At 45.9% G+C, this 25,358-nt stretch overlaps 1 protein-coding gene across 7 annotated transcripts in view; it reads left to right on the plus strand.

Moving 5' to 3' along the window:
- Positions 1-25,358, plus strand: part of NDRG2 (NDRG family member 2) — a 42,250-nt gene that overhangs the window by 2,106 nt on the left and 14,786 nt on the right. For 4 of the 7 annotated variants that reach the window (XM_082196036.1, XM_082196034.1, XM_082196039.1 and 1 more), the window contains exons 2-9: positions 6,941-7,023; positions 9,269-9,313; positions 16,076-16,181; positions 18,714-18,834; positions 18,939-19,001; positions 20,687-20,747; positions 21,680-21,766; positions 23,677-23,733. In XM_082196036.1, coding sequence (XP_082052162.1) covers positions 6,946-7,023; positions 9,269-9,313; positions 16,076-16,181; positions 18,714-18,834; positions 18,939-19,001; positions 20,687-20,747; positions 21,680-21,766; positions 23,677-23,733 — 618 coding nt within the window. In that variant the 5' untranslated portion in view covers positions 6,941-6,945. The remainder of the gene's footprint in view (positions 1-6,940; positions 7,024-9,268; positions 9,314-16,075; positions 16,182-18,713; positions 18,835-18,938; positions 19,002-20,686; positions 20,748-21,679; positions 21,767-23,676; positions 23,734-25,358) is intronic. The other 3 variants (XM_082196037.1, XM_082196040.1, XM_082196038.1) reach the window with 1 other exon arrangement.

Raw genomic sequence — 25,358 nt, forward strand, 5'->3', positions numbered from 1 at the left:
AACACACATGTCCTGGTATACACAAGTAGCTATTGTTGTTGTTGTTTTAAAATTGGAGCACCTGTTTGTTGGGGTCTGGATATGATATGTGCATAGCCTATGCCTCTGAGCCGCTAAACAAAGTACACAACCCACAATGGGCTCAGTAAACCTAGTTTTGCTGCTGTCCTGGGACCTCCAAAACGGGGAGGGGGTTGACAAGCACATGAGAAGGCCCTTGTAGCACTTCCTTTCTAAAATAGGTGTTGCCAGGGCTCAGATCTGCCTTGGGAGAAGTGGGGTAGAAAAATCACTGCACGTGCTCAGAGGCACTCTTTACGTTTCAGAAAGGCTGGTTGTGAAAGCAGGGGGAGAGAGGGAGATTCTCGGGCTTATTCAACCCTGGATCAAATCTGGCTGTGTGAGTTGAGTGGGAGAGAGAGAAAGAGAAAAGGGGGGGGAGCGGATACCCCCACCCAGCTAAGCAGCCTTTTAACCACAGCTTCTGAGGTTCTGTGCAGTATTGGCTTGGTGAATGGAAACCTTCTTCCTGACAGGGCTCCCTGTGTCTTTAACAGCTGTGCAGCAGGCGTATATTCAACAGGTGGGGCTTTCCTTCCAGCAGAGCAGCTCTGTGCCAGGGAAACTGCACCTGTCCGATTTTTTGGCTTACCATTCAGCACCTGAAAACACTGGAGCCCTACCAAGGTGAAGAAGAATAGCAACAACAAAAAACAGTGACTGTAGAAAGGACTATACAGCAAGTGAGACACAATCTGTGAATGCAGCATACATCTAAAGCACCCACCCACCCACAAATCCTGGGAATGATAGTTCACCCCTTGCAGGGCTACAGTTCCCAGCACCCTTAACAAACTACAATTCCCAGGATTCTTGAGGGAAGGGGGATATGTGCTTTAAATGTCAGGAGTAGAATACCTAGCCCCAAAAGTACTTTATTGCATTCTGTGCCATCAGATCGGCCGCCGTTCTCTCTGCAAACCTCATTCTCCCTTTTGTACCTTCCTAGCCAGGGACCGGGGAGATCCTGGCTTCCCCCACTTCGGCCTGGCCTTCTCTGCCCATTGCCCTGGGAAGGTCTCTGTGTGCAGCTGCTGCTTCAGTGATTGGCTGGAAGTATTCTCTCCTGGATGCCTGTTCCTTCCAGGCCCTGTTAAGGGCCCCAGAGTGACAAGGAGCACCCCGGGGGAACTGGATCGCTGCCCGTGCCAGGGTGATCAAAACAGCTATTTATGGCCCAGGAGGGGGATCCTTGGATGGAGGCCAGAGTGGAAACCAGCCACAGCACCTGGGAGGGAGAAGAAGAGAGGGAAAGAGAGGAGGAGGAGGAGGAGAGGGAGCCTGGGAAAAGGGGGGACCTCCTGCTTTTATGGGGCTCCTGGCAGCCCCTCTGCTTGTGCCAGCAATGGAGTGGCACCTGGTGGTGGGAGAGAGGGAAGGAGGGAGGGAAGTAAGGAAGGTTCACATCTCAGCAAGGGGAAAGTAGCCTAGTTTGAAAGAGCAAAAGAGGGCCAGGGAAGAGGATGCCTAGCCATCCTGCTCCCTCATTGCTCCTCTCTCTTTTCTGTTCATAAAATTTAACTCCAGTGCAAAATAAACAAAACAAACAAACCCTCAATAGCATGGTAAGGCTTACTTGAAGGTATCTACCAGGGAGAAGAGAGGAGATAGATGTTGCCCCAGTTTGGATAAAAACCTCTAGTTTGGGTCACAGGTTCCTGTGTCTTTGGTTAGCTGCCAGATAATGGGGACCGGCCCTTCCATGGTTCTAGGGGGTCTATGTGTTCATGGTGGTCGTTTGGTGTGCTCTTGGACTCTCTCTCGCTCTCTGTGGGGGGGGGCATGCACACACAGACACCCGCACATGTACTTTCCCCTTCTCCAGAGTGCCCTGGGGCAGGAGGGAGGATGGTTCCATTTTTCAGATGCATCGAAATATGTGAGTGTTGGCAGACTGTATGCAGACACACCCCTTACAAGCACAGTTCATTACTGCATGTTCCAGAATGGTCCAAAGAGTTTCACAGTTCCTGCCTTTTTTCTTCTTCTTCTTTGTAATCCTTCCAACAGCCCCATGGGCTACTCCTCAAAGGGATGCCTGCACCATCAAGGGATGACTTGCATGTTTGAATGAGCTGCTGTGGTTCTAACTCCTCTCAGATAGAACTTCCTTTAGGGATTGTCTTCCTCAGTACAGTGGTACCTCTGGTTATGAACTTAATTTGTTCTGGAGATCCGTTCTAAACCCAAAACCATTCTTAACCTGAGGCGCACATTCACTAATGGGGCCTCCTGCTGCCGCCGTGCTGCCGGTGCACGATTTCCGTTCTCATCCTGGGGCAAAGTTCTCAACCCAAGGTACTACTTCCAGGTTAGCGGAGTTTGTAACCCGAAGTGTTTGTAACCCGAGGTACCACTGTAGTGTGTATGTTCACATAATACATTGACAGTCACCACATGAACAGTAATAAAGGCTGCAGTCCTCAACACGTGTACCATGATGGCCAATGTTGTTGGACTTCCAACTCCTTTCAGTCCCAGCCACCATGGCCAAAAGATCAGGGATGATGGGAGTTGTAGTCTACTTTGGCTGTCCCTGTATTACTGAACTAGCCCCATAGTGGGACTAACATGCATTATGTCATGTTGCAGGCACAGAGAGAAATTCTGATACACCTGCATGTGTGAATCAGCCCTGGGAGAGAGATTTGCCCAAGACCACCCAGTGAACTTTGTAGTAGCTTAGGGCTATTTCCCATACAGCATTTTTTTCCTAGGCACGGCCAGGATGATTTAAATTATAAAGAAAAGAAGAAGGCAGGCAGATCATTGACTTAAATAAATCAACTTCTACATTTTGAAATTCACATATTTCCTGAACAGGCATGAGCAAGCTGGCGGATTGCTGTAGCACAATTCAAACATTGGCTTGCATCCAGGCTCAAGTCAGTTGCACTCTGGGCACTTCCAGGCTGTTGCTATTCTCAAGTGGAATTCAATCGCGTACTGGCAAATTTGGGTAGTGCAATTAGAGTTGATTGGGAGAGCTTGCGCAACAAACACACTTCCTCCCCCAGTGGTTGGACTTTCTGCATATATTTTTTTAATTGCACTGGGAAGTGTGGGATAAAGCTTTCTCTGCAAACAAATGAGTATGTACAAATGCTTATTAAATGGCCTACGTTGTCTAATTTTCCTGCAAATGAATCAGGAGGAATGCTCAAACAGGTTGCCTTTGGCACCCTTAATTCCCACTGAAATCAGTGAGGCTTAATTTAAGTCACAGCTAACTTGTCCTATTGATTTCAGTGGCACCTAACTCTGCAATGCATATTCCCAGAAGTAAGCCCTGCTGAATTCAGTGAGACTTTCTCCCAAGTAAATGTGCATAGAGCTGCAGCCTAACTTCAGTCAACTTAAGTCTGGATCTAACCTGCTGGTTTGAAACTAAATGGAGTCTTAATATCAGCTAGGAACATGATCCAAAATGCGTGGTCATGGTATTCACATGCACAGCACAACTACATCTGTTAGAAGATCAATTTCTTTTGGACTCTCTCTGTGCTATGTGAGGATACTAAGCAAGATCACTTACTTGGAAGTTAAGGTTGCAGTCATGTGCATATTTATTTGGAGCTAAGTCCTGTTGAACAAAGTGGGATATAATTCCAGTAAACAAGCATAGGACTGAGCTGTAAATGTCCAGAGCTTTCTGTAAAAATAGGTTAGTCGTTGCTGGGCAATACACTGTTTGCCCATCAGATGGAAAATAAATCTCCATGTAGTTTGTTTAGCAGCTTCAAAAACAAGTGTCTTACTAGTCAACTATTATATGCAGTCGCCAACTATTCCCTTCCTTGACTCCTCTGGCATGCACAGAGGGCTTTAGGAGAGGCAGGGTCACAGAATCATAGAATTGTATAGTTGGAAGGGACCCCAAAGCTCATCTAGTCCAATGCAGGATCATCTGTTGTCTGTGCCTGGTATGGAGAGGACAAGAAACAACTCAAGTCTCATGCTGATTGGAAGGCACTCCTGCTGTTTCTTACCTGCTCAGAAACTGCACTGGCAATTGAACCTCTGTCACGTGCTGAATGTCCTGTTTGCTAGAGGACGGAGGGCGCTCATCCCAGGTGAGCTGGCGAGTGGATTTGTGGAGGCCGATGCACAAATATTCATAATTTGAGAACTGGGACACTCTGAAGAGCTTTGATAGTTGGAAGGTGCACACTATAAAAGAGCCCAAGATCACCAATATGGTCTCCCATGGATGATCCTGGTGGTATGTAGGAGAGCACATCTGTATCCTAGTGTTTACAGTCACCAGGTGCATTAGGAAGCCCTTGGCAATAAACGGGATACACAAAACTTAATGCATCGTTATGATGCTTAACCTCAGCAGTCAAGCGCCCTCTGCCCACCAGAGCTTTTTTTAAACAAACCAGGCTTTAATTTATACAGTAATCTGTTTGATAGATGGCCGTGATTCAGTTTTAAGAGTTTGGCAGTATGAACTGGAACCTGTTCCATTCAGGTGTTATTTTAGATGGGTTACTTGGGGGTTGGGGGAGACCCATGATGTATTTTGAAATGTTTTGTTAAAAAGTCAATTTTAAAAACAATCACACTGATTTTTATGCATCCTGAAGGGGGGGGGGTAGCTTTCCGCATCAACTGAACAGGGAATAGTCTAGCCACTGAACATACCAGTCCAGAGAAGGGGGAAGGGAGGAATTGGGAAAAGGATGACGTGGGCTTGAGGAAACCTCAGGATTTAGGGTGCGGATATGCATGGGGCTGGAGAGCTAATCTTTCAGCTAGGCTTTTAAGTTTTTTACTTCTGGCCCCTCCAGGTAGTTACTAAAAAAGAAAATAAATTGTGAAATATAAGCATAGATTTCTTTTTTGTATGATTGGAAAGATCACAGTTGTGCTGTGTATAGAGATTAGGTTCCCTCAGTGCAAAATTTGGATTGGGGAGGATAGCACCACAGAGCATACACCTTCAGTGTATGCACGCTTGTAACATCTGCTTTGCATGCAGAAGGCCACAGGTTCAATCCCTGGCATCTCTGGGTAGGGCTTTCCCGACACCCTGGGGAGCCTCTGCCAGTCAGTGCAGGTAATACTGAGCTGGGTGCACCTATGGTTTGATGCAGTGTCTCTGCTGGTGTACCGCTCTGCTCCACATGTCACAGCGGCTCTCGCTAACTACTGTAGCGCTTGATCATGTATTGCACTCCCAGCAGGAATGATCAGGGCTGGTGCTGTGCCAGCAGCAGGGCTTAGTCAAGGGGTTCCACTGCCACAGGAAGCAACGGCATGGCACAGTTCAAGAAGTGCCTCCCCACAATCTCTTGCTCCTTTGCCGAGAATGATGGGGTGCAATGGCGTTCGTCAGAATTGCATCCTGACACCCATTGGGCTATTGCAAAAGATTCTGGGGTGCAACTCTCAGAGCACTGTTTTTTAATTGGAACCCTTAAGCTAAGCGATACCACTTGGGTTGTTTTTGATGTCAGGCTGACCCTGGGCCCCTGCCAAGGAATGGTCCTTTATATAAAGTTACACTCCATTACATAACCAGAGGATTTGGATCTAGGACAGCTGGGTTCACTTCTTCAGCTCTGTCCAGGACCCCCTGTGTACCCTTAGACGAGTCTCTCTCCCTCAGTCCCCCAACCTGTAAAATGGGAGGTTTATTGCATTAGGCATAGGGCCATTGGTCAAAACACAGTCACATAAATGCCACAGATTAAACAACAGCACGGTGCCGCAAAATATCACACATACCCGCAGACTTTTAAAAGATATTATTTCAACCACAACAACAAAACACAGAACACCATTTTAGGTATGATATTTTTACAACTTGTGTTATGTCCTCTGTTCTTACACTTTGTCTTTGCAGCTGCCTCTGTGATAGTTAAACCAAAATAATAGCATCCTTATAGGCTTCAGTTATTTTCACAAGTAATCATGATGCAGAGTGTTTGAGATTTTAAAATTTATTTTGCATCACCTGCATCAGTAATTTTAAAGTGACACCTACCTCATATGTTCTCTGTTCCACTTTCAATCCCACACTCACAACTTGGCACACATTTGTTTTCAATTATTTATTATTTAAATTTGTATCCTGCCTTTCTGAGGAATAGTCTCAAAAGCATCTAGCAGAAATAATACACATGCAATCAACTGATATACGATAAAATCAATACAACCTGCCGGAGATCCACAGTATGGGCAGTTTTATGTGTGGTGTTCAAAAACACTCTTTGATGGACAATGAGGCTCATCTCTTTGTTAAAGTGAAGCCAAGACTCTTGGTTGGTTCACAGATACATTTCTTGACCTCTTCACTTAATGGCCAGCAGATAAATGTGTCACTGTAAAGTGATGCCACATTGGAAAGCATAACAGTTGAGTTCACACTGGGTAATATGCGAATTCTATTGGCTGGCATTTGGTCCAGGATGACTGATTCACATCTGCCATCCCTGCTTGATGGAATAGCCATCAGATGAGGACTATTCCTGTGTGAGCCATCACTAAGATACAGCAGAAAGCTTTGAGGAAAACCATGAGCAGCGGTGTACTTTGGTAATACAGCGCCCTGAGCAAGGACAAAATCTGGCACACACAGAGACCCTAAATATTTATTATTTTCACAATAATTCCTTTTGGTACAATTGCTTTTTCAATCAATCTTCTCAGTAGGTATCCGTATAAATATAGGTGGTTATTTTCACCATCATTTTGTGCCCCCTTGGCTCTGCATTCTGTGCAGGGGAACTGCTTGTACTGCCCTAACTCTGGCTCTGCCATGAGTAGAGTCCTGACAGGAGCCCCATCCTCAGCCAGTGACTTATCAGATGCATGTGGCTGTGCCCCAGCTAATACACTCCTTGATGTCTGTGTCTCTTATATTTTGCTTCAGGAGCCATGACGGAGCTTCAGGAAGTGCAGATAACTGAGGAGAAGCCGCTTCTGCGAGCCCCAGGAGCACCTGATCCGGGCAAGGTCAGCAAAAGGACAGGATTCCCCTGACTCTCCCCTTCCTTGCCATCCCTCTTTCTCCTTCTCACCAGTGTACCCAAAGCTGTCCAGTCTTGCCTGTTTCTCTCCTTGTTCCTTTCCGTCTGAAGCAGATTGGCAAAGCAGACGCATAAAAAATCTCCCTTACACTGAGCTCAGTAGTCAGTCCATCTGGCCCAATGGTGGAAGGGCCTAGTGCTTCAGGCAGAAGTTTTGTTTGTTTTGTTTTGCTTTGTTTTTCCCCATCACACTGTTGCTACATCCTTGTAGCTGGAGAGGCTGGCAAATGAACTTGGGCTCTTTCATGTGCAAAGTCTGTGCAAAATATGTGCTCTACCCATTGGAGGCTGGTCCGTTATCGCAAATGCCCCACCAACCTTGCCTGCCTGCCTTCTTCCCTACATCCAGTCCAGGGGGCAGCTCTGGGTGTCAGTTTCTTCCCCCCTCAATCTCAAGTGTTGCCCTTGTAGAATGCGGCAGGGAACAGGAGGGGGACAAAACCAGAATTAGTTGGCTGCGCCTGGCTTTGGCGCTGGCTCTGGCTCCACCTACTGGTGGCCTCCCTGCCTTTCACCCTACCAATCCCAATGGGCACCCACCACCACTGACTCTACCACCAATCCATGGCCCCTCCAGATACCTAAAAATTGTAACCTCTGCCAATCCACCAATTCAGCTGGCCACATCCATAGAGGTGACAGAGCTCTACTGAGAGATGAAGCATGTCTCTTTCAAAGCACTGCAGGACAGAGATGCAACAGCTGGACCATCTCCTCTATTGAGGAAGGGGGGAAATTCAGACACTCATGCTCTACCACTGTGCTGTAGCCCTTCCCTGGCTGTTGCTATTTGAGAGCTTTAACTCTATGAATAGTGGTATAAACCCTTATCCTCCCTTGGTCTATGCAGAGGGCTTGTTTTGCCTTCCATTGATGATGAAGTGAGACATTTATATAAACTGGTTGACCGGAGAATCACATCCCAGGTCCAGGGCATTATCAGGATTGCCAAAGCTGGCCTGTTCTTGGATACCCAGCAGAGCCTTGAGTTTCCAGACGTAAATGCTGGAATATGAATGAATGCAGTAAATAAAACAGCAAAAAACACTTGCAGAAATGTTGCACTTACAATCCTTTGCAGTCATGCTGCTGGGGGAGATTTTGGTGCAGACTTGTCCAGCCTGTTGTTATGTTTCTGGAGCTGCACTGCAAATCCACAGACATTATGAACTGTACCAGTCTTAGTCATACTCAGAGTAGACACATTAAAATGGATAACATAGGTACATTAACTTCAGTGGGTCTCCTTTTGAGTAAAAGTTAGGTGAATGGAGCCCTTAGACTACTTATTTTAATTTTCAGAGGCAACAGAGTTTGACCTGACCGAAGAGGTGATGCAATATCTGTTTTAATAAGCCACAGAGTGTATTTGGATAGAAATCAAACCATTGATTTATACGATCAACAGGTTGCTTTGTATCTAAATGCCTTGGCGCTATCTGCTTTGTCGTACTCAATACTTAGGGGTGCTGTCAACAAAGGATCTCCCCCCCCCCCCCGAAGCTTGTGTTCCATGCGAAAGCAGCTCAGCCCTTGCAAAGGACGGTGCAGCCAGTTAATTCCTTTTTACTCAGGTGCTAATCACTTCCCAGCAACTGATCTCAAAACTGTGAAATCACCTGGGTTAAGTAAGGTGTGGGTGTGTGCAAATGTTCCCAGGAAGTCATATTCTTAATCATAGAAGTCCTAGGATATGTGGCAGGGAAAACATCTGGCACAGGTGTGCTTTTAGCCCAGGTGTCCTTACCATTGGACACAGGTTGCCGGGACTGCTCTGGTGAACTATACAGTCTAAATGGCTAGTTTCTTTGGGGAAACATGGGTAGGGAGCAGGCCTTTGCCTTTCCCCAAAGACACAGTATGACCTCAGCTAAACAATATATCATTTAGCAGAAAGCATGTAAGGAAGCAGGTTGAACCCTTAGCGTTACAGCTCTACAGTGCAGTTAGCTTTCTGGTGAGTCCAGTTTTGCTCAATGTCTGCTCATTGCCCGTGCCGGTAAAAAGGGCCCCTATCTATAGCAGGAAGTCTCTGCACCCCCTTGATTTCCGCTCCCCTGCGCTATTCCCATAACTCTGATTCTTTTTCCTCACTTACTTCCCACCCTGCATTCTCCGTCTGTCTGTCTGTCTTCCCCCCTCCTTTCTCTTTCTCTCTCTCTGTGTTCTAGGATGCTGAACTGATAGCAGCCAAACTTCTGCAGGAACAAGGCCAGGTAATCACCACCCCTTCCCCTCTTGTTCACGGGGACAGAACTGGTGCCCCGAACCCTCAGAATGCCCCGATGCCAAAAATGCCAAACAGAAAGAAGCTGTGTTAACCCCTCAGTGATCGTTCCTTCTCTCCTTGTTCCATCCATTCTGGGTATACTGTACATCCAAGCATTGCAGTTGCTGCCTGATTGATTGAGCAGAAATCCTGCAAGTGCACCTTTCCCTCAGCCTGGAGTTTCAGAGTTCTACCCAGGGGAGCCAACTTGGGCCCAAAGTTATGGGTACCCGTGACGTCATGTCATCATGTGTGCCCCGGCCTCGGAACCTGACTTCTGGTGCCACCAGAATTCAGGTACCAAGATCTCGCAAGGCCTCAGACAGCATCACCAGGGTCTCACAAGACCTTGGACATGACTTCTGGTGCTTTCAAGGCACCAGAAGTTGCATTGGGGGCTCTGCAGTGTGGGTGCTGAGCACCCACAACAAAATTTTTGTTGGCGCCCCTGGTTTTACTCCTGTTGAATTCCTTCCAACAACTGTTGATTTGCTACTCTGGGATGAGACACTGAGTCCTTTTTGAGGGAGAAGCAGCAACCCCAGTCTGTGAAGGAAGAGTGAGCTTACAGCACAAGGATGGAGAGACTGTGGCCTTCCAGTTGTTGTTGGACCCCCAACTCCCATCACCTCTGACCATGGGCCATGCTGGTCAGGGCTGGTGGGAGTTGGAGTCCTTCTGGAGGGTCCACACCCCCACGGTTTATTTAGCAAGTCAGTGTAAGCCAGGTGTTGGGAACCTTTGGCCCTCCAGATGTTGAAGAATTACAACTCCCATCAGCCCCAGCAAGCATAGCCAATGGCTAGAGAAGACAGGAGTTGTAGTTCCGCAACATCTGGAGGGACAAAGGTTCCCCACATCTAACATAAGCAGATAATGGAGTCATGACTTCTGTGTAACCAACTTAAGGCCTTGTAAGCAGGAGCTGAGGGCACTTCTGGGGTTGCCACCTTTCTCTGTATGCTGAGAAAAGATGCCTCTGTCAAACTGAAACAGAGCACTGCCGTAGAGTGTGTCAGAGCACTGGTCTATCTAGCTTTATTATTGCCTATGCTTGCTGACTATGCTCTTGTCTATACTGCAGGGTTTCAGGCAGGGGTCTTTCCTAGCCTTACTTGGAGATTCAAAAGACCTCTTGCACAAGATCTCGCAATGAGCCACCTTTAATTTCTCCATTATATAATCATTAAAGGCACAACAGCTCTCCCATGGAATCTTGGCTCTGGCCCAGCCTGTTTCTTGTTTCTTGTCTTCAAGATATATAGGAGGCACCTTTGCCAACTCCAGCAGGCTAACACTATTCTACCTTGCCATCTACCAGTCAGTTCCTTGGTCAGTGCCAGGACCATGATGGGCTTGAATTAAAGCTTCTACCATCCTTGCTTCCACTCTGTGGCCTTAAATGGCTGTGGGATGTGCAGAACTTCAACATATGCAGCTTATTCCATCACTTGGGTTGCCAGGTCTTAGAAATATCCCTGCTCCTATGCCTTTAACGAGCAAGTCCAGCCATGCTCATCCCTTATGTTATGAAAAGCTTTTCCTGCTGACTTCTGTAAATCAAGCTGCTTTCAAAAATGCAGGAGCAGCTGGGACAAGTTCTGTCACCACCACCACCATGTTGAGGAAAGCTGCACCTGCTGAAATCCCTGCTCGTTATCCAGCTAAAAAGGTGGCAACTCTTCTCTGTTTAGTCATGACCTCATTGATCAGCCTTAGGCAAGGCAAAGTCCCATTTGGTAAAATAGGAAAATATAATTATAGGGTTGTTACGAGGTTTGGTGACACAGCAGGTGTAAACGGAAAGAGGCAACCCTTTACATAATGGAAATGCCAAATAATAGCTGCTCTTCCTGATTGCAAAAATCTTATTGCACCAGTCCACCCACACGCAAGGTAAGTCATTCTTGTGCCCATTTTCCAAACGAGGAACTAAAGATCAGGAAACTTAGGTCTGTCCAAGACCACCCAGCATGACAGGGTCAAGCCCTGGACAGGTCAAATTCTTAAACTATATTCGCATTTCATCCCAGAGCTAGAGGCAGACTCCTGGAGGCTTGGCTTCCAGACCTTACCAGCTGTTAGGATTCTAAGCTGCACTTGGTGGGTGAAAGGTTGAGCTTTATTTATTGCTCCCTCTAAGAGCGAACGGAGGTGGGGTGTGCCAAGAAAAATGGAGCCAAAATGAGGTTGCTGAGTAACAGGAGAGGCAGTATTGGTAGCCCTGATGTTTTCCCAAGTCCAAAAATATATTTTAAAGGAATGAAACAAAACCCAGTTGGACCAAAAAGAGAGAGAAAAAGACAACCTAGATGGACAAAAAAACCCCCCAAAAAACCACCAGTCCAAGCTGTCAGGGGGAGGATGTACTGCAAAATTTTGTTGCAGTTCCACTTTATTTATTATTTTGATCATTCATTCAGTGGTGTAGTGGGTAAATGCTGATGTTCATGTACTCTTCATGACAGGCCTGATAGCCAAGCCCCTCCTAAGCCTGTACAAAAGAAGAAGCAAAACTTTTGACAGCATTTTTTCCCTTCAACCCATCCCCCACTTTGTACAGTTTGGGTGGGCTCAAAGTCTTGGTCAGTATTTTGTGGCATTTTGGTTGGTCATGATATAGGGATCTGGGATTTCTTTCAGAAAGAAAAGTGCTGGTTTTAGCCTCTTAGCTATGCTTCCTAAGGTTACCTCCCTCTTCCTCTGTTTAGTTTATTTGGTGGGTTTCTCTTTGAGTTAAGCTTAATTATTTGGCACATAACGAATTGGCAAGTAATGCCCCCCCCCCAGAGATGACGCCAACAACCCTGCCCCTCCCTGTTCCACCACACTGCTGCATTAATCACAATATTTCTATTGAAATGTTTTTGGGAACACAAACATGCACACAGGTGCCAAATCATCCAAAGTCAACACAAAAGCAATAAAACTACAACCCATAAAACAAATCAGAATGCAGGAGAGTAGATAAGAAAATGTAAGATTAGATTAGGCTGCAATAAACAACAGTAGCTGGTGTGCCGACATGGATGAAACAAAAACCTCCCAAGGGGCTTATGGCTAGTTGAGTGACCAGATGCAAAAAGGAAAGAGGCCTCTGTGTGTTGTCAGCTGGTACCATGTTGCGCACTCCTGCACTGGCATTATTTGCCAGCCATACACAGCTGTTAAAGACACGGGAGCAATGTCTGCCTTTGTACCATGACTGAAAACCCACCAAGCCAAACACAGCCCAACACTTTTCTGCAGCAGCAGCAGAGGCCACAAGGGATTTCCTCTTTTGACTTCCTGCCTGGGTTTGCAAAACTACAGAAGCTGCCAAGTATGTTGTGTTTAGGCACAGCCCATTCTCTACATGTTGTACCCTTAAGTATAAGCCAGACTTCCATTCTGCCATGTTCCTTTGGCATAGGACAGGAATGGGAAGCCTCAGGTCCAGGAACCGCCTCCAGGCCTTTCTGTTTGACTTTTGGGACTCTTGTTCCTCACAGGCCATGTTTCGCTGGCTCCTTTACTGGAGTGTTTTTGCCTGGCTAGAACATGTCCCCAAACTCTTATAATCCTTCTTTCCCATGCCTGGGTGGAGGATGGAGAGGGGTGTGAGAGTAAGTTAACATTTGACATCCTGCCCACTTTTGCCTGCACTGCCACAACCACCTGATGTTTCCTAGAAGGGAATGTGAGCCTCAGGCTAAAATAAGTTCCTCACCCCTGGCTTAGTAGAAACCCTGCTGCAGGACTGTATTAAGAGTCCTACCAGGGAGCTGTATATACAGTGGTACCTCTGGTTACGTACTTAGTTTGTTCCAGAGGTCCATTCTTAACCTGAAACCATTCTTAACCTGAAGCACCACTTTGGCTAATGGGGCCTCCCACCACTGCCGCACAATTTCTGTTCTCATCCTGAAGCAAAGTTCTTAACCCGAGGTACTATTTCTGGGTTAGCGGAGTCTGTAACCTGAAGCATATGTAACCTGAAGCGTATGTAACCTGAGGTACCACTGTAACCCCATTAGACATGCCTCTTAGTTGCCTTCCACAGTTTGTACACCAACAGGGGCTTCATTCAAGCATTCTTCTGTTGTGTTTAATCGTTGTGTGAGGGGGGGAAGGCAAGGACAGCTCCTCCACCCCACCCCACCCATTGCCATCGCTGTCATTCTCCATGAGTTGGAGGGATAGCTTTTCTTTGGGATCCAGAACCTGATTTCATGGGCTGTATGCCAGGAAAGGTGCATGAGCAGAGAAGACTTCCTGCTTCAAAAGCTTGCCCTCCAACTAACTCTTTGCTTCTGTCTCACTTGACCCCCGTGGGACGGGTTGAGGGAACTAGCACTCTTCTTCCCCTGTGCATGTGGGCTCAGGACAAGGAGAACGCCTGAATAGGGGTTGTGTAGGACCTGAATACAGTACTCAGGGTTCAGCAAACAACCTTCCTGGCAAGCCACAATGCCTGGCTGGTGGCCTCTGTTTGGCTCAGTGGGTGCTGTCCCAGACTATCATCTGTAACCATTAGTCAACGTTTCCCGCTTTGGGCTTGTGGCAGTCTTGCCAGCAAGTCTTAAATCTAGACTCGCAGTCGCTTGCCTCTCTTCTGAACTGTTTCTTTCATCTCCACCTTTTACCCTTTTCACGCCTGTGTTATTGCCTTTCTGGAAAGGAGTATCTGCCGGTGCCAAATCACTCAACCTTTCTCCGAGTGTCCAATTGCTTTTGAATACATTGAGTTCCCTTGTGTGCTATAAGAGAAAGCCTTAGCAGGAAGGGCTTGTAGAATAAACAAGGAACTTTTTAAAAAGAGAGAGAGAGAGAGAGAGAGAGAGAGAGAGAGAGAGAGAGAAGAAATGTGATTGTTTTGAATATTGGCCCAGGTTTCTCCCAGTGTATCATGGGAATGATAAGGTGGAGACGATCAGTCCTCTGACACTGAATTCTGCACTTGTTCTGGAATGTTGTGGGCAGTGTTTCGTTTTTAAGGCAGCGAGTGCCAGCATAGTCTTCACTTATGAGTCATACCGCCTGACCTTGCACACGCTTCAGATGTATTTCAAGATTACAACATGGCTTGGAGATGATTTGTACATTAGGAAAAAGCACAGAGGAAAGTGGATTATAATATATGTCCTTTCATAAAATTCCAAATTGGGATGAGAAGAAAATAAACCCTGTATACTCAAAGCTACAAATAATCTATCTTACTTGGCATATTCCTGGACTGGACTTTACCATATAAACAACATGTTCTGGGTTTGATTCCTAACTCATCTTTAAACCATGGTTTGGCTACTATTCTCAATTTTATCCTGAGAGCCTTGGAAGGGATGCTGATATTAATCTACAGGTCAAAAAACATAGAGTTGTCTTGAAGTAGTTGTAGGGACAAAGTAAGCAACTAGTGATCTTGATGGACTTGGCGGGTACTTGGGCAGGGGAACAAAAGTGAGCATCCCACGAATCAGAGTCTTCTTTGAAACAAAACACCAAGGTTCTAGTCCTCAAGGCTGTGAAGATAGGCATAAAAATAGAAGGGTCAGAAAATCAGAAGCTGAGGGTGGTGGACTAGAAGAGAAGAATATTATCAATTTTTAATCACACTGGTAACTGGGTCTTTAACAGTATCATGATGTGCAGATAATAGAAGGGGGATAATATTTTATCTCCGTACTGTGATAAGGTCCACCTGGTGATTACCATATTTTTTGCTCTATAAGACTCACTTTTTCCCTCCTAAAAAGTAAAGGGAAATGTGTGTGTGCGTCTTATGGAGCGAATGCAGGCTGCACAGCTATCCCAGAAGCCAGAACAGCAAGAGGGATTGCTGCTTTCACTGCGTAGCGATCCCTCTTGCTGTTCTGGCTTCTGAGATTCAGAATATTTTTTCTCTTGTTTTCCTCCTCCGAAAACTAGGTGCGTCTTGTGGTCTGGTGCGTCTTATAGAGTGAAAAATACGGTATATATTGCTGTGCATTGTTGGCAATGCTGGGGACTCAAGTACTGAGCAGAAGTTCTAGCAGCCGGGGTGGGCCATAGTACATGCATAGTAGTTTTCACCACTCCATAACTAGCATAAGTAGAATAAACTGTGCAAAATAAGTGAAAATATCCAGTTTTGTGTGCACACATGTAATTTTCATTTCCCACTCCTTGTTTTTAACCACACACCACACACAGCCTTAGATGTATGGGAAAGCAACAACTGACTGGGCCCTGAGTGGTCTTTTGACGGCCCATTTCTCTGCTGTCTCTGAACCCAGTCTCAGTCCTGTCCCTTGAGGTACCCTAATTTAAAAAGTGCAAACAAACTAGGATTGAACTACGTCTTTACTCATGCACTGTATGTTTTCTGTGCAGACAGCTGCTATGATCAACCAGCTCCCTCCCCACCCCCCATGTTGATTGTGCCTTGTACGTAGAATCTATGCGTGCAAAATCTTTATGAACATGTGATGTGCAACCCCTGCATTTAGCTGGATCCCAGATTTCACAGAGGAAGCCCACACATATACAATCAGTTTATGAGTTACAAGGAACCATCTAAGCACAGAAGTCAGAGATGGGGCCGCCACCACTTATGACCCGACTTCTCCCTCCATACACTCAGCATAAGTCTGGTTATGGCTGTCTGCACTGGGTTATGGTCTAGCCCTGTGATGTCACATTTGCTCACCCTTCTTTCTTTCTATCTCTCTCTCTTTTCCCCCGTCCACAGAAACACACAGTGGAGACACCTTATGGGGTTGTGACAATCACCATCCATGGGACACCCAAGCCCAAACGTCCAGCCATCCTCACCTACCATGATGTGGGACAAAACCGTAAGACTGGAGCACCCACTTGGTTGGGGCAGGAGGGAGGGGAGGTTGGGGGCTTTCCAAACGGTGCAACCCCAAGAGAGAACTTAGCCATTTGCCCTACAGTCCAGTTTGTAGAACATTTGCGTCAAGGATCTTGCCATTCTGGAAGAACCCCAAGAACTTTTTGTTTTCGTGGGGTCCCAACACAAATTCACACCTATGCAACACACACATTCACTGGGTCTCCTATTGTGTGGAGGTTCCTTGATACTATACCACTGGTGTGGGCAAACTTCAGGCTACGACCCCAAGGTCCACCAATCAGGTGCAAAATACAAGGGCCTATTTGGAGAATAGTATAAACAGATCTCAAGGCCTATTTGGAGACTGGAGACAGGTACCTGCTGCCCCCCGTGAACAAAACATTGGGAAGTCCTGCATGTACGAGCACAAACCTACATCTAAGTTTGTGTGGATCAGAAATTCTAACAGATTAATGTAAGGAAGGAGAGCCATTTGTGGACACTGTTCTTGAACAATGGGGAATAAAAAGCCTTTGCTTTCTGATTGCAAATCATCCTGCGATCTACTGGCGGATCCTAATTTGCCTTGATCTGCCCGCCCCCTGGGGATGCACTCTACCCCACCCATCACAATCAATCCTACCATAGCTGCTTGAGGACGAAGAACCAACACTTCCTAACAATGTAGAGGAGGGAGGGGGACACTCAGGCCCAATGGGGGAGGGGCAAATACAGCCCCTCAGTACTCTCCCTGGACCACACCTCTCTTCGGCCACTCCCCTCACCACTGTCCTTGAGAGTTGTTGCCTGGCTGGAATATGTCCCTGAACTCTGATCATGCCTTTGGGTTGCTTGAGGGCGGGGGTGTGGGGAGAGGCGTCTGTGAGCATGTTTCCACTCTCCTGTTCTAGAATACCAGATCTTTGTGGCCTTTGAGGATGCTCGAGTTTACGTTGTGGGCTTGCTCGGTGGTCGACTCTCAAGCAAGTCGGTCGCTCTGCCTCAGAGTCTGTCTGCAGGCATCTGACTGCTGCTGTCTCTGAAGTTTCCCACCCACCCGCCTGCCTGCCTTCTGCCTTCTGCAACAGGCATTGAAAGCTGGAGGAGACAGAAAACACTCATCCAGGGGAGGAGGAACTGCTGGCTTTCGTTCTTACTTGGTTGTTTATCTCAACCTTATCTTTAGCAGCTAATTTCCCCTACTACTCTCCCTTCCAACTCCTAGAGAAAAATAGCCACCAAGTAGGGGAGATAAACAAGGGGCAGAGAAAGGCAGCCAGCAGCGCCTCCTCCAGCACGTGTGACATTTTTATTCCCTCTAACCATTTATGCTGGTCTGCGAGGGAGTCTCCAAAATTCCCCATGGAATGGCGGAGCCTGTTCTCTCAGGGTGAGTGTAATGTCTAGCCAAGTCCTTAGTTCCGGTCCTAGAAAACAGGAATGATAGCGGTCTTCCTCACTGGGTTGTGAATGTGAACGAAACATGGGTTGTCTTGCATTCTTTCCACAGCCAAGGGACCATTTAAACTATCACTGCTAAGAAGAAGAAGAAAACTTGAGGAAAGCTTTCAGTCATGCAGCTTTGCATTTTGGTGCACTCTGGTCTACTTTCTCATACCCCCCAAAAGGCCTGCTTTTTATTCCCTAACTCTTCTTTTTTTAAAAAAAGTGGATTCATACCTTGACGTTAGAATCGCCAGATTCCATTCTAAAACTTTGATTTGAAATTTTAAACATTGTACTATTTATCGTTAATGTTTCCCAAGTGATCTGCACTCTGTTCCAGAATTTCCCACCATCCCTTGAGGCCAATCATCTCCTGGTTTTGAAAGCATCTAGACCAGCCTTTCCCATCATGGTGCCTTCCTGCAACTCCCATCAGCCCCAGCCAGCATGTTAAGGAGACCATAGGAGCTCTCTCCTATTCAAGGTTGCTTGCTTGTCTGAATGCCCCCATCTCTTGCTCTTTTGCCAGGCCAGCTGAAGACATTTTGATCCCTTAGACTGCAGCCCTTAGGATACTTACCTGGCGGAAAAGCCTCACTGAACACAGTGGGATTTACTTCTGAGTACAGTGGTACCTTGACTGTTGAACTTAATCCGTTCCGGGAGTCCATTCGACTCCTGGAACGGTTCGAAAACCAAGGCGTGGCTTTTGATTGGCTGCAGGAGCTTCCTGCACTGAATCGGAAGCTGCGTCAGACATTTGGCCTCCAAAAAACATTCGGAAACCGGAACACTCACTTCCGGGTTTGCGACATTCGGGAGCCAAAACGTCCAAGTACCAAGGCGTTCGACAACCAAGGTACAACTGTAAACTTGCATAGGCTTTCATGGTAAGGCGAGGAATCCAAACAGCACCTTCCAGTGTAAAAAAGCAACAACAGTCAGTTTGCTGCCCTGTTTACTGACTCCTGGAGCAAGACGGCAGCCGCTGTCTTGATTTGCACCTCGCCAGTCTCGACGGCACTACCGCTTGGCCTTCTGCAGCCTGACACCCACTTCTTCTGTCTCCCCACCCCCACCCCAGATCTTTCGTGCTTCGACACCCTCTTCCACTTTGAGGACATGCAAGAGATCATAAAGAACTTCGTGGTGATACATGTGGACGCGCCTGGCATGGAGGAGGGGGCCCCGGCCTTCCCTCTGGGGTGAGCCTTGCAGCCTCCATTCCTGCCCCACCCGCATCGTTGGGTGTGATGGGGACAACAGCCTAGCAGTCTAACACAGCCCCTGCTCTCTGCTCTCTTCCTAGGTATCAGTATCCCTCGCTGGACCAGCTGGCTGACATGATCCCGTGCATCTTGCAATATGTGAAGTGAGTCAGGGCGAGATCACACGGGTGGGTGGGTTGCGACAACAACCTGCGACGGGGTCACCCGTCAGCCTTCTCAAACAAGGGTTCTTTGCACTGGAGTGTAAAATCAGAAAAGGCACAGCCTTGCATTCACATCAATCAAACAAAACAAAGCACAGAAACAGCTGGGGGGGGGGCAGGGTTAAAACCCGGAAGATTCTACTACCTCCTAGCCTGTTGGTTCGGTTGCTACCTCATTCTCTGAAAGGGGTTCAGTGCCTTTCACAGATTTTAGGCAGGCAGGAATTTGGCTCACACACATTCTTTATTACGGCCCAAAGACCCGCGAAAACAGTTTCAAAAGCAAAGTACAGCAGAAATACAGAAAAGGCATTACTAGGCAGTTGCTGTGTTTTATCCAAGACATGTTGATTTCTAATTCTTACTACCCCCGAAAGAAATTTTGCCACAGCCAGGGTTATATCATTTTTCTTATCTTCAAGGAAATACTTGAGATAAAAGATATCGGAGTTTCCAGGTAAATTTACCAATAAGGGCTTAATCTGTTGGTTTCTGGCTTGCTTATATACCCCCTAGTATAGTAAAATATGTTTCATGCAACCAGCAGCCTGAGAACATAGATTTAGCAACCATAGGTTTATTTTCCCATCTGCTTATTAATTTAGAGACTTTTCTCTCACCATTCCAGTCACCACCACCAGCCAGGGGTTATTTTAACAATTTAAACTCGAAACTTGCTCCACACACCCCTTTTCCCTCCATTCCCCAGACCCCATAGCACTCCAAAACCAGGAGCCCTGGCTCCAAGTATTCCTCATTTTAATCCTTAAAACCCAGACTGTTCCTAGACTCTTCACTAGTTCCTAGTTCCATGAAACCCTGAGGAGCTAAGGATAAGCACTGGAAATCCCCTCCTCTCAGTTCTCCTTTATACTCTCAATCCAGGGGGAAAGAAAACAAGTCACCTGTCCCCCAGCTGTTTCCTGCCTATTCCTAACACCCTGGAGGTAAAAATGGGAAACTGTGCCCCTTCTTCTAAGCCAGCCTTTCTCAACCTGTGGGTCCCCAGATGTTGTTGAACTACAACTCCCATCATCCCTAGCTAGCAAGGCCAGAGCTCAGGGATGATGGGAGTTGTAGTCCAACAACATCTGGGGACCCAAGGTAGCCTACCAAAGTAAGATTCCTTCTTGGGTATTTCCCATTATTATCATTCTTCCAGAGGGATAGCCAGCCACATGTGTCTGTTACAGGAAATGCAAGGGTCTTTTGGCATCTTAAACATGTAACAGAGTGATTGTGGCCTAGGCTTCCCACCTTTTCATCATGAAGTGTTATATTCGGTGTGTCAGATATATAGGTATATAGATATAGATATATACAGAGAGAGAGAGAAATTTAAAATTAAATATATACAGATAAATATAGATAGGTAGCTGAACACACACTTAACACATGGGAGAAAGAGAAAGAGAGGGGGAAGGGAATTGGAGCCTGGCGGCGGGGCATGAAAACATGAGGCACACAGTTTGTGCCATTTCGAAGTGTTCACTTTAGAGAAACTTCCAAAGGCACAAGATAAGCAAATGGCTGGGGCCCACTTCTGCTTCCAAGTGCCAGAAAAGTGCCAGGCAGCTCCTGCTCCTTTGCGTATTTTGAAACTGGCCTCTTTCTCCCTCCTTTAGCTTCACCAGCATCATCGGAATTGGAGTCGGAGCTGGCGCCTACATCCTGGCACGCTACAGCGTAAGTGGGTGGGGGACCCATGAGTGGTGGTCGGATTAAGTAAATGTTCTCCGTGTCCAGTTTGAACCTCTCCGAAAGTAGCAGGGCTGCAGAGTAGCTGACTTCTGTGTTCCTATTAACACCACAGAGCAGCGTTTCGGTTGTTTCCTGAGCTGAAGTACAGAGGAAGGATGGGCCCAACATTTGATTCCAGCAAGTGTGATGTGCTGCAGTAATTAAGAGAATTAGTTGAGAGACAGGAAATTCCTGTTTCAAATCTCAGGGGAGGCATGAACTCGTGTGGTGAAATTGCATAAGCGGCTCTCTCTTAGAGGCCAAGACTTTGCCACAGGATGAATGGGGAAACTTCATTCTGATGTTATTGATTAATTTGTTTCAGAGACGCCAGATCTGCATGTGTGCTCCCCGCTCCCTTTTTTTTTAAAAAAATTTATTATTATTATCTTCACACCAACCTGTGAGGTAGATTAGACTGAGAGGGAGTACATGTCCCAAAATCACCCAGTGAACTTCATGGCTGAGCAGGGATTTGAACCTCAGGCTTAGCTTGATGCTCCAAACGCACCACCCTATCTCTCTGGTTTCAGTAGGGATTGCTGCAATGATGTACACAGAGCAACTCGAATATGTGTCAAAAGCTATTTATGAGAGCTAGTGTGACAAAGAGGAGGAGAGGACAAGCAATGCTCTGGTTCAGATCTCACTTCAGCCAGAACCAAAAAGGGGAAAAAGTTTAGCATAAGCAGAGCCTGTTGGATCAGGCCAAGGGTTCTGCAAATGCCACGTCTTATTTCCTTCCCTGGCCAGCCAGCTGCCTCTGAGGCACTGAGAAGCCTCTGTTTTATGCCCCTGAAATCATACATAAGCAGTATGGTGAGCGCCATGCGAACATTTTATCCGCTAGTCATGAGTGTTATTATGATTTTCCACAGCTCTCTCATGCAGACACCGTGGAGGGGTTGGTTCTGGTCAACATTGACCCCAATGCCAAGGGCTGGATGGACTGGGCTGCTCACAAGGTGAGACTGGGAAAGGGAAGGGGCTTACCACTGTCTAATGCACCTAGTAATCAATTGCAGATGAAGTGAAGGGGTCTGGTGCAGCCTTTGCTCAGCTGGTGTCCTCCAGATATTTTGGATTGTAGCTCCCATCATTCCTGACCATTGCCATGCTGGCTGAGATGATGGGAATTGTAGTCTAAACATTCGGAAGGCTCACAGTTGTGGCAAGCTGGTCCAATGGGCACTTGAATCGTTGTTCTTATTTCTACAAATTTAAACAGCTAACACAACCTATTCTTTGACTGTTTATAATGACAAATAAACAAAAAAAAGCCCATAAACATTGGTGTTGGTGCCAGTTGCCCATCGCTATCTAGATAGCAGAAATTCCTTTCAGTCTATCAACCACTCAGCTGCAGGCACTTCTAGACTGTTGCACTTTTGCGGATGGGATTCAACCACATACCAGCAAATTGAGGTCATACAATTAAAGTGGCACTTCAGCACAACAAGCCCATTTCCAGGGGGGAGGGGGGAAAATAAATTTTGTGCTAAAGAAAGTGATGAGAGGCTTAATTCATTGTTATTGTTATAATTTGGCTACTATTGGGGTATATTGGAAAATTAATTTGGTAAAAAAAATAAAAAGAAAGTGGTGAGAAGATGCAACTGGAAAGTGGAGGATAACAGTTACTATATGGGATGTATAATCTCCCCACAAACAATGCTTAACAGTTGCTTGACATCTAATCACTTCCCTGCAAACTTTGTTCAAACAAACCAAGATGAGTGCTCCATAAACAGGTTGTTTGAAAGCAACCTCCATTTATACTCTTCTTCCTCTGTCTGCTGCCCTGTTTTATCTGCTTGCATTTCTCCCTCCCTCCCTCTTTCTTTTTCTCTGGTTTCTCTTCAACTCTTTCTTCGCCTTCTTTCACCAAGCACTTTACTCCCCCCCCCCCGAATTTTCCTCCATATTCTGTGTTACTTTATTTGAATATAAACAAACATAAATTGCCACATTTCCTAGAATTTAAAAGAATTTATATGGCTCCACATTTGGCCCAAGTTTATCGAAGACTCAGGTGTGAAACCTACTTCTCCCCCAAACAACCTAAAGGGCAGGATGCTTAGACAATTCTGGCCAGGTAGCACCACCTGGCTAAGCTTTCTAGTGAGCCTCCTCTTTCCCAATTTTTGGCTCTGGGAACTTGGGAGATAGGAAGGGTAAAGGCCAATTTCTGAAGGGAAAAAATTCAAGGGCTGCGACTTACATAAAAGCTATCCCTCTTGATGTATAGGTGAGTTCCCACGAGGCAAGACACAGCAAAAACAGCAAGAACCTTTATTGAACTACATAACTGGGAGACAGGGGCAAAGCAACTGCTTATGTAGATTCCTGAAAGCCTGGGCCACTTCCACTCCCAACGTGATTGGCTGTCTAAACTTCCAAGCTGCAAATCATGACTCAGAGTTCAAGGGCCAATGGCAGAGGCCAAAATCCTGAAATGTTCAATGATTGGACATCATATATCGAATCAGAACACAGGAGCTCAGAATCCTTAGTCCAGACTCAAGCTCAGGCGAACACAGGCCACTGAATACATAACACATCTCACATTATCTTGATGTCTTTTAGAGGTGGGATACAGTAATTCAGCAGTGGAATAAAATGCATTCTGCATATTCTCAGAAGCACTTAATTCTGATTGCTTTGCATGTTCCAGGATGAAGACATGGTACTGAAAGGAGATTTTAGCTTTTGAGTACTGGCTGAGCTCTGGAAGGCAATAGATTCTCAGAGATCTGTGCTTTCCCTCTGGGGAATAAGCCATTCCCCATAATTCTCATGCAGGTGCCAATCTGGCCCATTCAAACCAGTGTCTACCTTTGCATCTCCTCTGATCTCATTCTGTTTCTCTCTTCAGCTGACTGGCCTCACGTCCTCCAACTCTGAGATGATTCTGCAACATCTCTTCAGCCAGGTAAGCATGTGCAGGAGGGGAGAAGGGTGACAGTAGTTGGTGCATGGAGCGGTGTGTCTGAGATAGAATGGACCAGGGATGCCCCCCTGTCTGAGAAGGCGCTCTCTAGTGATGTGAGATCCTTCGCCAACCCGGTACCCCCCAGATTATTTGCACTGCAAGTCCTATCAGCCTCAGTCAGCACAGCCATGCTGTCTGGAGTGGATTGGACCTATAGCCCAAAAGCTTTGGAGCGCAGCAGACTGGTTAAGGTTTGTGTGGGACCAAGCTGAAACCATTCTTTAAAATTCATGGATTTAGAACTTGATGGATTATTATTATTATTAATAATATTATTGATTAAAAACCACTGTCTTGTTATTGTATCTTTACTTCATACTTTAAATCCACTTTTTGCTATATGTACATTATCACATATTTGTATAGACAGCTCTTTACCAGTATATAATAAGCATGGTTAAAATTGGCCACCTTTATAACATAAATAAAACAAGACATCTTCAGTATAGTCAGTATAGAAGCAGCTAAAACAATAAGGCAGACTAATCAATGTGAACCGTTAAAATGGCTGGGTAAATAAAATTTCAACCTGGCACTGCTAATAATGTCAGCAGCAGTCACACATCAGTACAGAAGGCATTCCATCGTCAATGTCCCAACATTATCTTTCCAAGTATTTTCTCTCTTGTTTTGCAAAATTACCAGGAAATTATATGGTTGTGCTTTACCCTGCACCTTATTCCAAACTATGTAATTTTTCTATAGTGCTTGCATTTCCCCAATTACCCTCACTGATTGTAATATTTGTGAGTTTTATGTGGGTGTGTTTATTTTAATAACAAAAGTAATCGCATGTATAACTGTTGTGCATGTTACTTTACAGAGTAATAAAACAAAAAGAAATCTCAATATTTTTTTTTTAAAAAATAGCCTTGCTGGACCTATTCAGTGAACCTAAGGCCAACATATATTTATTTTGTTCCAACATTTAAATGTTAGGTACCACCACCACTCCATTTGTATTCAGGTTGACTGGTATATTGGTAATAATTACTACAGTTGGGGGTGGGGAATCAATGCTATCAAACCGGGGGGGGGGGGGTTAAGCATTATGACCAAAAACCTGGAACTAAGTAAAATCTAAATTTCTAAAAAGTGGAGAAAACAACAAAGGGAAGAAAGATGGAAAGGGTACACAAAACTGTAGAAAGAGAATAATGGGTGGAATAGCATCTGCCTGTACATAAGTGGGCAGAAGGAATAGAAAATATGGAATGTCCTCTGTTCTTCTGAAAAAGATCCATTCAAATGAAGGGTGGGCACTCTCGGGTAGTCCCCACTCTTCTCAATAGGGCTTGCTCAGGAGAACTTCCCACTTGACCCTTCCTCAGTGGAGAAGCTGTCTCTGTCTCCAAAGGCCACCATCTGGCTACCACTTCACTTTACCTCATGATTTCTTAAGATGCTTTTAAAGACATTTTTCTTGTTTTGTCACTTATTGTTTGCCACCCTGGGCTCCTTCGGGAAAGAGGGCAGGATATAAATATGATAGAGAATGATAATATTGAGCCACTATGTGGGGAAATGGCTCTATGTGGGGAAATGCCAGCATAGTTCCCTTGTTT

This window comes from Podarcis vaucheri, assembly GCF_965113315.1.
Source record: "Podarcis vaucheri genome assembly, chromosome: 13".
NCBI classification, from domain to species: Eukaryota; Metazoa; Chordata; class Lepidosauria; order Squamata; family Lacertidae; genus Podarcis; species Podarcis vaucheri.